We start from the raw sequence: 13,239 nt of genomic DNA on the forward strand, positions 1-13,239 counted from the left end.
CCGCTGTTTAATTTATGTCTAATGCAACATAAATGCTTTTGTTGTATTCCATGCTTTTTTGGCAACATAGCAAAGTTATGGCAATATCACTTCAGCTGGGTTTGCCTGCGCTGGATGAGGGTAAGGAGCAGAGACTGGTGTGCTGACGGAGTTTAGCGATTCGGCTCTCCAGAAATGCAGAGCTTTCTCCCCCATCGTTTCTAATCTGGGGTGTGTTTCCCAAAAGCATCTATGGTCACAAGTTCCATCGTTACCAATAGAGTTCAGTGGAACTAACGACCATAGTTAGCTATCGATGCTTTTGGGAAACTCACCCCTGCAGGCGCATGTCACGTCATTCATGTACGTCAGGAGCACATGCACACTTTGGTCAGAGAGGCAATAATGCGATAAGGTGCATGGAAATGCACTGATTGATAATAATCAGAAATGTTTCTTAAGCAGCAAATCAGTATATGAGAATGATCATGTGACACTGAAGACTGGAGTAAAGGCTACTGAAAAATTAATTACATTATCAACATTAACACGATGATATCCTCCCTTTCAGCTGCCAGAGAAGGATATGACAGCGCAGGCTCAGGATGGTGAAGAGGAGGAAGAACACCTTTAACATAATTTTCTCATACCTTTGCCATGTGTTATAATAAAAACAATAAACCTGACTACAATAATATGGTAAATTCTATTAAAAGATTCCCGTTTGCAAGGAATATCTGACTCTGCACTAAAGGAACTCTTTGCTGAATAAGACCAAGTGCTGAGGAGGAGCCTTGTTCTACAGCAAAACACTGCATCGACCCTCCATGAAAAGATGAAGAGTGAAGTGTCACCCTCCGGTCCTTCCCATGTTTTTTGGGGTGGCCCAAATTATACAGGAGAGATGCTAGAAATCTCTATATTGTTCATTTTACATATCTTTACTCTTTATGAATGTTGTTATTTTCTTTATTTCTTTTATCTTCTGAGAAGCTCAAGAACTGTGGTTCTTTGGTGATTGTAATATTGTTTAGGTTTATCTTCTGATAGTGAAGCAGTAGTAAAGCACATCAGCACCAGATATTTGTAGCAGGTACCTCATATAGGATACATATAGGAAACAATTTAAGTTTTTTCTGCAAAAATGTAATAATGAAGTATCTACTGAATTGTTTCATATATTTTTATCATGTCTTTATTTTTTTGCACCAAATTATGGAGAGTTGTATCAATAAGAGTACTGATAATTATTGATAATTTTCACTGATAACATCATTATTTAACTATGCCCACCCTTAATGAGACACAAACTTTCTCAGTTGATTATATTGTGCAATCTATGAATTGATGTTGTAGCATTTGGACCAATCAGACAAACAATTTTGCATTTGATTTAACAAATCAATTAGTTATTATATTAACAAATGGTCACAGACCCCTCACCCAATACACATACCCAGCTAATTTGCTACAATGTGGTCAGTTTTTTGTGCTCATGATTGGTAACACTTTGCATGGTTAAAGAACAGGTGCAATGTTCAAAATGTTTTGGTTTAGTATTTGTAGAAAGTAGCACTGAATAAATGTTGATTCATGAATGAATGCATTGTGTTTTTGTCTAGTTTCTATTAGAATTTAATGTTTTTGAATTGGTTTGCACTGCATGTATGTAATGCATGTATTTACTATAAATCCCCTATAATTACTGTTAGATTTTATAAGGTTTCTTTTTTGAACCAAAGATGAGTTTATTAGTTCAATATGTATTTCAAGGTAATGGTCGGAGCACATCCACAGGACCCGGACTAAAGGTGAGGTGTACATATTAAAAATAAATGAATGTGGTATTTTGGTCGTTAGGACACTCTGAACACGTACCAGCGACGTAACAAATATCGTCGCCACTACGAATATGGGAATCACAAAGTTATGTCGCAGGAACGTTATTTGATACGTCGCTGCGACCAATATGGTCCGGTCCAGTTACGCTGCCACGACGTAACTGTGTTAGCTGGGCTGTCATGTGTCGGGGGCGAAGTGTGTTTCCACTTAAGAAGGATAGCTCATCTGGCCAAGATTGTAGTAAAAGCAACAACTTTACTGTCTCGGGCTGTCAGATCAGGTCTAAGGGATACTCCAAAGAAGGCTAGAAAGGTTTTTATTGAAATAATGTGACACTATTCATCTCCATCTCTACAATAAAAATATGTCTGATTTGAAAAGTGTGTTTTCCTTTATAAAGTGATGTCTAATATATTTAATGGTTTATCAGTCAAATAATGTGTGCATCTCTAATGAATACTCACACAAATCTCAATCACATTGTATTAATTCTGACATTTCTTTATTTAATTCAGTTGTCGATTCATGTCTTAATGATAGCCTGTGTTTAATATAACATAGTATTTTTTGTTCCTTTACATCTACAACACATTCCTGCAACTCCTGCTGCAAACCGTAACAAGAGGGAAATGCAACAGATTTATGCTAAGACTAGTCTGCATTATGATTTAGTTCTCTAGACTTGGGAAGTGATTAATAAAGATCTGTCTGCTCAGTAACAGAGGGACGGATGATTAGTAGAGCTATGAATTGAATCAATCACAAAGGTAACACGTAACTTTAGTAATTTAATACATTTCTTAACATAAAAATATGTGCGTAATTTTTTGTTCATAGTGTTGTTCTGCTGCTTCTAAAGTGACTCCTGGCCAGTAGCTCATAAACAATTAGACAAAGAGTGACTTGGGTCTTGTGTTCAGTAATATAATAACACTCACCGTAGTTTCTTCAGTTTACAGTGTGGATCCTCCAGTAGAGCAGAAAGCAGCTTCACTCCTGAGTCTCCTGGTGTATTATCACTCAGATTCAGTTCTGTTAGGTGTGAGGGGTTTGATCTCAGAGCTGAACTCAGAGCAGCAAAGCCTTTCTGTGTAATATAACAGCCGGAAAGACTGCAGAGAAAACACAGAAAAATTAAAGATGAGTTAAGTTCATTCACCGTTTATCACAGACCCATGAATGAGGTGTCATATTAACCGGCTTATTGAGGAGAAGAGTGCTCTATCTTTTCTAAGCGATCAGACCTACGATGTTTGCACAGCGGACGAAAAAGCAGGCAAAAAAATCCCATAGACTTAAAATGGCGGAAATGTTCATGAATTTGAATCTCAACTGTCACTTTCTCTCTCACACACTCACTCACACACACATGTTGGTATTTGTGGTTTACGGGGACTCTCCATAGGCGTAATGGTTTTTATACTGTACAAACTGTATGTGCTATTGCCCTACACCTAAACCTACCCCTTCCAGGAAACTTTGTGCTATTTCAGATTTTCAATACACTATAATATCCACAGCCATATCACCCTGTAGCCCAAGACTGGTTGCCCACTGAAGCTAAGCAGGGCTGAGCCTGGTCAGTACCTGGATGGGAGACCTCCTGGGAAAACTAGGTTGCTGCTGGTAGAGGTGTTAATGAGGCCAGCATGGGGTGCTCACCCTGTGGTCTGTGTGGGTCCTAACGCCCCAGTACAGTGACGGGGACACTATACTGTAAAAAAGCACCGTCTTTCGGATGAGACGTTAAACCGAGGTCCTGACTCTCTGTGGTCATTAAAAATCCCATGACACTCATTGTAAAGAGTAGGGGTGTAACCCCGGTGTCATGGCCAGATTCCCTCTTCTGGCCCCTGTCTATCATGGCCTCCTAATAATCCTCATCCACTTGATTGGCTCTATCTCTCTCTCCTCTCCACCTGTAGCTGGTGTGTGGTGAGCGCACTGGCGCTGTTATCCTGTGGCTGCCGTCGCATCATCCAAGTGGATGCTGCACGCTGGTGGTGGTTGAAGAGAGACCCCCCACTTGATTGTAAAGCGCTTTGGGTGTATTGCAATACACAATAAAGCGCTATAGAAATGCCTCATTCATTCATTCATAATATTTTGAAAAGTGGGGACATGGGGTAACGTCCTGAAAAGTCACCTTCTCCTTGTAATACCTGTCATACCCTTGTCTTTATACAAATTCATGTCCTCATTTGTCACAAAAACGCGCGCACACACATACACACACACACACTCTCTCTCTCTCACACACACATGGCGTGATGGTGTGAGATAAGAAGCACAACACTTTCGTTGCCCTCTTCTCGTGTGTGAAGCTGCGTGAGAAGATACGTGACGTGTGCAGTAACTTTTGCTGTGATTTTGTGAAATGTCTTAAATGCTATAAATTACTGTTTTTTATTCTTGTTTTGTGCAAAAAGAAAGAAAAAACCCGTATGTTATAACATTTTAGCACCTCCAAATCCATGAATATTTCATAATCTTAGTCATTGTAGGAGCCATGCTTACTATCTTATTTCATTTTTCTATATCTTCATTTAAATACTAGTTTGCTGCTTTATTGTTAATGTTGTTTATTTCTCTGAGTGAGTGTCCTCTGTGGGTGTGAAGGGAAAATGTTTAAAAGGATATGCCACCCCTGACAGGAGAGGGGTGCTGGTGCGAGAGCATACAGTCTTTCGATCGTGCTCACGGAGCTAAGATGGCACGGTGCAACAAGCCTGCAATTAGCCTTTAAGATATTTGTTTGTTTTATGTTGCAATTCAAGCTAATTTTGGTTTAATAAACTTCAGTTATTGTTTCAACAAGTCTTTCTGGATCTATTTATGCTACTTTGTACGCGTCGGATTATTGCATCAACACCTCCCAGAGTGGCCAAGAAACAAGGGACAAAATTGGAAAGTTGAAGCTTGTTTTTACCACTACAGTCATAATATTTTGACTAAAATATGACGAGTAAATTTACACTGCAATATATTAGCTAATTAATAAACTGACAATTATAATACACTATAGTACTTACGAATTTGTGGTTATAACTTTTAAGAGTATGATTATTTATAACACACAATGAACACTATATTAAATCTACTTCATTTATAATGGGCTAGCCGCTATATCATAGCTTGACATTGTTTATTTAAGATCTGCACAGTACCTTACTACATCTGCAATGTTTATATATATAACACTAATTGATTAGTAGACTTAGGTCGGGTAGGTAGACTGTTCACATACTTGCAAAGTATCCTATACTCAGTTTGTCTGTTGAGGAACCATCAAAATAAAGTGTTAGCATACAGTATATTCAGCAGACACACTACTAATACTCTCATGACGGCTAGTTGACATGTAGTTGCAGACTTACTTATCAACAGCTGTCTAAAGGGTGCCATCAAAATAATCAAACTGATATTATATATATAAAAAAAAATGTTCAAAGCAAACGTGTCATATTACACATTCATCTGATCTGATATCTGATCTTATGGCTGTTTGAGAAAAGAAATATATATTATTGTTATTATTATTACTTATAAGTGGTCTTTGTCTGCTTTAAGTAAAGTAACATAAGTAACGTGTCAAGATATGAGTCTTATCAGGGCTCGAAATAATTGTTTTTTTTTCCTTGGTAGCACTGGTGCTTCCAACTTTAAAAAGTTAGGAGCACCAGCAAAAATTTTGGAGCACCCACCAAAAATTAATGATCACCATAACTACAAATGATATATTAACAGATTACATCTTAACATTCTTAACTTTAATGCATATTGGTTAATATATTAGCTGTCAATCACTCAGTCACTGCTTTCCGCTGTCAGGTGACAGGGAGCTATAACTACCGCGGGAAATGCAAAGGGCTGAAGAAGAGATAAAATGATAAGAAACACTGACAGATTTCTTTTGTAAACCACCGAAGTTAATCTGATATCTGACGATATTTTGCTTGTGTTATTGTGCTGGTAGTCTTAAGGACTACCGTGGACAGCTGATTTTGATATTCTTCATATTCTGTGTGGTGGTCAGTTCACAGCAGTGATAGAAATTAATCTTTTCCAATAAGTTTAAATTGATTTTTACCTTTTATGGTCATTTTCACAATTAAGCCTTCTTTACTAAAAGTGCGCATCATCATTTGAGTCAAATTCTTACATTTAATCAGTCAATTAGAATAAGAAGACATTTGGGGTGTTATCAAGCAAATGAAATCAGTATCAACAAAATTCATCTTTGAATTTGAATTTTGAATTTCTGAAGTGGCATTTAGATGCACTTACACCCTGCTTAATGCAGGACATGAATGCATTTAACCTGCAGTTACACATGCATATATAATGGTTTAATACTGTAAACATAAAACGTTGAATACTGATATTTGAAATTATTTTTAAAAAATTAAGATACATTAAATGTGAAATTACAATCGCCAGTAGGTGGCAGCAAGTCACTGTTAGTAAGGCAGTCACTGCGACTGAACCGAATCATTTAAACGATTGATTAATTGAGGAACAAAACACCGTCATGTTGCTCAAAGACGCGAAACAGTGCTGTGGCTGTGTTTGGAATTATTTTTGTTCTCGAAATGGAGCAAAAACAGGAAATATGGTGTCTAAAACGTAAGTCTCTTAATATTCTTGTTATATTGAACTGTTGTATAAAATCAATATCACATTTGTAATCATGTTGACTTTTGGAGGAAAAAACGGCACTGTTCGTGTGATATTAACTATATGAAATGATGTAAAGCCCCCATATCTTGAATTTTGTTATGTATTTTAATAGACTGAATCATGCAGTGAAAGCGCACGCGCACTAGTCCAACCTACTGGACTTCATTGCGTCATCTATGCGTGCACTCTCTGTAGGTGTTTGGTTTGGTTTTTGCAATATACTCGATAATGTCAAATCGCACATCGTTAAAACAACAATTACGATATTATCGCAGCCCCTTACGTGAGCATCCTGACAAATTAAAGGCCTTAACGACTTAACCTGATGATCCTGAACATTTTACCACACACTGCATTTCTTGTGTTTGGCACACTCTCTGTATTTAACCAAGCTCTCGAGCTTAAAATGTGTAGATTCGGTGGCGAATGCTGTTAGTGTTCCTGCAAACTCCGTCCCACAGGCTTTAAAGTGAAGCAGTGCATAGAGCACAGAGCGTTTTCACAGCGGAGCCACTCGAAGTCTTTCAACCATTCTCTCCGAAAACTGTACGCCTTCTTTTTGGCTGCTGGGTCAACATTCACCACATGATCGCTATCACCAGCAACATTATTTGTAACTTTAGGTGGTTTACAAAATTAATCTGTCAGTGTTTCCTTTCATTTTCTCTCTTCTTCAGTCCTTTGCATTTCTCCGGTAGTTATAGCTCCCTGTCACCTGACAGCAGAAAGCAGTGACTGAGTGATTGACAGCTAATATATTAACCAATCTAAAATCTGCATTAAATTTAAGAACATAAAGATGAAGTTATGTAACCTTTGATAGAACGGCAGACCGGTCACCATATCAGCACACAGAAGGCACATAACTGTGAACGTTTTTAGAGAAATTAAAACAGGTCGCACTACAACAATTATATGCACTCGCACAAATGCTCCCAAATATATTTTGAGGTCGCACAGATTAAATTATGGGAGCATATGCGACCAAAATAGTTGCAATTTCGAGCCTTGCTTATAATACATTATAACTATGAGAAATATAATCCATTGTAATTTAAGCGGATGGATCATGTTCATTGAGTTATAAATCATCATACTCTTAAAAGCTATAACCACAAATAAGTAACTATTATAATACATTAAAACTGTTCTTATGAATATTCATGAGATGATACAACATATTATAAAGTTATTTATAATGCATTATGCATTCATTATAATACCTTAAAAATACCTTTATAATGTATTATAAAGATGGACTTCATAGAAAGTGTTACCAAAAATCCTTTCTTTGCTACGTCAAATACTATGGGATTATTCAAACACACACACACACACACACACACACACACACTTTAAGAAAGTTTAAAGAAAGTTAAAGAGATATATAATATTTTTAATCAATGTTGGAAACAGTTGTGTTGCTTAATATTTTTTTGGGACCTGTGATATTTTTGATAAATAAAAAGTTAAAAAGAAACAGTGTTTATTCAAAATAGAGATTTGTGTTACAATACTATTCATGAATTTGGGGTCAGTAAAAAAAAAAAAAAAAAAAAAAAAAAAAATTTTTAAAGAAACTTTAAAAAAGTTTAAAGAAAGTTAAAGAGACTTTATTCAGCAAGGATGTGTTAAATGGATAAAATACTGATAGTAAATACTTATATTGTTAGAAAAGATTTCTATTTGGAATAAATGCTGTTCTTTTTTACTTTTTATTAATCAAAGAATCAAAGAAAAAAGTAACAGGTTCCAAAAAATATTAAGCAGCACAACAGTTTCACTGTAAATCAGCATATTAGATCAGCGACACTGATAATAAATCAACACATTAGATCAGAGACACTGATAATAAATCAACACATTAGATCAGAGACACTGATAATAAATCAACATATTAGATCGGAGACACTGATAATAAATCAGCACATTAGATCAGCGACACTGATAATAAATCAGCATATTAGAGTGATTTCTGAAGGATCATGTGATACTGAAGACTGCAGTAATGATTCTGAAAATTCAGCTTTGATCACAGGAATAAATTATATTATAAAATATAGGTATTAAAATAGGAAACTAGTATTAGATATTGCAATAATATTTCACAATATCACTGTTTTTGTTTCTGTATTTTTTTAAATAAATACAGCCTTGATGAGCAACAGACTCCATTAAAAAACAAGGTCAATTATTTATTAGGTTTATAATATAGGCCAAACATAATATAATATCAAAACAGACTAAAGCATTTAAACTGATAGAATAGAATAGAATAGAATAGAATAGAATACTGAAGAATAGAGAAAAAGAATAGAATAAAATACTGAAGCAAAATTAAACTGAGATCTGTAAGTTAAATATTTTCAAAAAACGTGATCATGTGAATTCTTATCTAGTTATCTAAACATCGCTATGAACAGTTTGCACAATACAGCTGTGTGTGACTGTAAATGTCTCTGAGTTTTGTTATCGTTCTGTGCTCATCCTCCTCTATTTCCAGCACTTAATCAAGCCACTCTTCTTTAATACATGAGGACGTGGCGCTGGCTCTCGATTTGAGCTGTTTATTCAGCAAACATTGAAGTATTCGGTTTCTACAGTGACTCATTCTCTTTCTATGAAACCTGTAAACCGCATTCACCGCTTCTAACTCTATAGCGGCAGCAGCTCTATAGTGGTCTGCCTGAGCATTGCAATTCTTTCACTTTTTCTAGAATTCAATCAAATGACTTGGCAGCCCCAGAATGCACCCTGGACGATGGGGCGGGGCGACACATTAAGGCGGGGTGACACGTGTCGCTCTGCCCATCCTCAATTTCATTGGTTTATAATACAGTAGAGCTTATTGGTGTAGACGTTTGCGCATGAGCTTCTTTTATATACGTTTTAATGAATGATCTTCGCTGTTTGGCTGCACTACAGAAATATTAAGTGCTAACAACAGCGATTTTAGTTAGAATCAATTAGCAAATGTGTTTTTTTTTTATTTTTTAACTCATGAGGAATTAGTTAGATTAAGTTCCTATCAAACGCTCGGTGGCGGCATCTCCGAGTACTTCGGGCAGAACAGAGCTGTGTAATAGCGGCTCACGAATTCAGACTGGGGAACAAATTCTTAATCCGTGGCCATGATATAGTCCTACCTATGCTATAAATAGCCTCACCTATGAGAAATATTAATTATGTTTCTGTGTGATGAACATAAATAGTGGACCTCAAGCTCAACAGGTGGGTTGCACGTTAAATGAAGTCAGATATTATTGCACTTTTCACAGTATACGAAGCAGACATACTTTAACATTGAGCAGTTTTAGCTGGGCGATGGTGATAAAAATGATCCACTGTTTGAGATTTAGCTGTTTTTAGGATATGATGATAATTCACTGTAGTTCAGTAAGACATAGGACAAACCCACAAATGGTTTTATTTGAAAGAACAACTGCGGTGATAAATAAGACAATAATACCAAATAGTTCATTATGTGTGGATAATGGGGGAAAAAAACCTTGCTGAAACAATATATATTCCTTTTTTTTTTTCATAGCCTATAGGCTTATTTTAAATGTTTTTGTTTACTAAATCAGCTGTTATTAAATTTGACCTACAGCAAATATTATTATTAATGTGCTTTAGTGCGTATTTAAGCAATAAATGTTAATTTTCTCTGCAACATTTTTATTTATACTTTTATATATAGTCTATATGCACAAATTAAATCACTGGTTTTAAGGTTTTATCCTTTAAAAAGAACCAGGAATCACTGTACTATATTAGGCCTACTGATTTTAGATTTTTAGTAGTTATTATAGTCTTTAATAAAGAAAAAAAATATTAATCTCAGAGAAGGTCTCTTTTACTCATTAAAAGTGCTCACATACCTATTGCATAGATTTACAGCTCTGAGTGATTTAATATTCGATAGTTATACAGGTGTTAATAACTGAATCTAAATTCATCCCGTACACAGATTATAACGCACACACAATGAGGGTGAGGATAAATAAATAATTGGATTTTTAATATCTGATGTCATGTACACTTATTTACTGTAAGATAGGAACCTTTAAAAACTGTAAGAGAATCAATATAGGCTCAAATATTTTATTAAGATATAAAGAAGGAAACATTGAGCTTGCCATGAAAACATTTTATTAGCACTTTATAACCTACAAGATTGTGACGCATTGAGCAACGATAACTCATCTCTTTAAACAACAACAAAAAAACGGTTGTGCTTTAAAACGTAAAATCAGCCGCTTATGTTTGTGTTTGTCCATCTCTAAAATACTGTAAATGCCCCAATGTGTCGCCCCGCCCCAATCGTCCAGATTGCACTCTGGAGTACTTGGATGACTTTCCCAATTCATTTTTGCATGTGCGCAGAGGGAACATTGCTCATGAGTCACCTTCTCCTTGTAATACTCATGTCATTATACAAATTTATGTCCTCATTTGTCACAAAAACGCGTGCGAACACACACACACACACACACACACACAGGCGTAATGTTTTTTTCTACTGTACAGACCGTATATTCTATTGCCCTACACCTAAACCTACCCCTTACAGGAAACTTTCTGCATGTTTAGATTTTCAAAAAACTTCATTCTGTGTGATTTATTAACTTGTTTACCCTCCAATTAGGTCCCCACCATGACACGAGTCCCCATGAGTCTGTGTGTAATTGCTTGTGGTGTTCCTCATTTTTAAATGAATACATGCCAAGTGAATAAATGTACATATTTTGTTATTTAATTGTATGTAATTCCCTCTTTTTTTTCAATGAACAGCCTACACAGAATCTCACAACAACTGTGGTAATAACAGGAGACCCATTTGGTGAGAGCAGCACCGCAGATTCTCCTGATGGTGAGGAGCTACTTGCTGACGAACCTGCCAACATGAGTTTACCTTACTATGAGTGCCTATTCAACATTATACAGAAAAGCAATTAAAAGTACACTAAAGTGCACTATTTTTCTACAGTGTCTGTTGGAGGAGATCATGGACCCTTTTCACAAGACTGATGATGCATTTCAGCGGTCATCAGCATCGTAAATCCTCGATTTATTTATATATATATATATATATATATATATATTTAGATTTTTTTTTTAAAATATGTACATTTATAACACTATACTTTGTATTATATCACATTTGTATCAAATTACAAAAAAAAAACTAGTTAACGCAAACGCAAGGGTGTTTCTAACGCAGTGTCTGTGGGAGGGACGGTAAATTTGACATCCTTCTCTCTTCTGACTGCTGTTATCAGTCTCTGACAATTTTTTTCCTTTGATTGAAAGTCGTGAAAATGCTATCGCAGAGTTTTTCTTTTGCTATTTGAGCAAATGGGAATGCAAAAAATATATTTGTAGTACTCTCCCATTCACTGCTCTCGAAGTTTACCCAACTATGACGACTTCCGCTGCTGAGAAACCCGGAAATGTGAAGGTTTATTAAGCTACATACAGCTATCTTGAGGCTTATCAATTTCTTAAAATGTCCTGTGTGAATGCTACCAATCAGTGACCTCCATTTAGAACAGGAAACTAATTGTTACTATTGAATGCACTGTACATCAAATTTTAATTAAATTTGTAATTTAACTCATTAACTTAAATTGTACTATTTTTGAGGTACATGAAATGTGTTTTAAAGTTCCGAGATATTTGAGTCACATTTATTTCTTTACAGTTTTGTCAAGGTGTAAATGTTTTATGTTTTGTTTATAACAATATTAACACTATTGTGTTTCCATGAATTGGATTGTGATGTGCAGTATTGACTATTTAAGGTGATTATTTGAAATACGGATATTGCTGTTGTTTATCAATAAACAATGTTTGATATGTATTTGTTTTAGTTTTTCAGTTTGTTTATTAAAATTATTAAAAGTGTCAATAGCAAGAACAATAAACTAGTGGGAGGGGTGGGGGGTGCAAATATTAAAGAACTGAAATTAGGAAATGGTGCCTCGAAGGTGGTTCCTGACCATTCTTAATAAAAGGGTTCCTCCAGGAAGCATTAAAGATCCTCAGAGAACCACCTCTTTTAAAACGGTGCCTAGAGGCTCTACAGAGGGTTCCGCCGGCGCGGCAAAGTGAAGAACCCCAAAAGGTGCCTCCAGGAACCTTTAGTTTTTACAGTGTAGTCTCTTTAATCAAATTGGTGGCTTGAAATTTCTGGTAACATGTGATTATAATATTTCTAAAATTCCCCTCAAATTATCCAAATTTCACCAGCAAGCCCTTCTTGCTTGGAAAATTTGTTACTGTCACAATTTATCTCCTCACACCTCTTGGAAATATAACTGCTTCAAATAAATCTTTATTTTTAACAAATTGTTTCAACAGAGACATTAATCATCTTATAAAAATGTTTGACAATTCTGGGAATCTTTTAACTTACGAACAATTCATGTCGACTTACAGTTTTCCCGCACAGTGTAGGGAATTTAATTCAGTTATTAAAGCTATTCCTGTAACACATTTTGACTTGACGTTCAATAAATGTCACGATATCTTTGAACTGTGCCCTATGATTACGCCTTTCCATTAGTTCGCATGCAACAGTTCTCCACTTTTCCCTTAATTTATAAGGCAACTTTATGATGATGGTTTTCAAATTGCTTGGCATCTCCAGCTCCTCCATATAATCAATTTCTTCCATTACATTACAGCATCTACGCAAAAAGAGAGCATAACTCTGCAATGAATTTACATCCTCTG

The 13,239-nt window shown here is 35.7% G+C and overlaps 1 protein-coding gene and 1 pseudogene across 9 annotated transcripts in view; one reads left to right on the plus strand and one right to left on the minus strand.

The window, feature by feature from the left end:
* LOC131529976 (NACHT, LRR and PYD domains-containing protein 3-like) overlaps positions 1-13,239 on the plus strand; it is a 540,773-nt pseudogene that overhangs the window by 362,292 nt on the left and 165,242 nt on the right.
* Positions 1-13,239, minus strand: part of LOC131529978 (NACHT, LRR and PYD domains-containing protein 12-like) — a 256,130-nt gene that overhangs the window by 174,870 nt on the left and 68,021 nt on the right. For all 9 annotated transcript variants that reach the window (XM_058760021.1, XM_058760026.1, XM_058760023.1 and 6 more), the window contains one exon: positions 2,760-2,933. In XM_058760021.1, coding sequence (XP_058616004.1) covers positions 2,760-2,933 — 174 coding nt within the window. The remainder of the gene's footprint in view (positions 1-2,759; positions 2,934-13,239) is intronic.

This window comes from Onychostoma macrolepis, chromosome 22, assembly GCF_012432095.1.
Source record: "Onychostoma macrolepis isolate SWU-2019 chromosome 22, ASM1243209v1, whole genome shotgun sequence".
Taxonomy (NCBI): domain Eukaryota; kingdom Metazoa; phylum Chordata; class Actinopteri; order Cypriniformes; family Cyprinidae; genus Onychostoma; species Onychostoma macrolepis.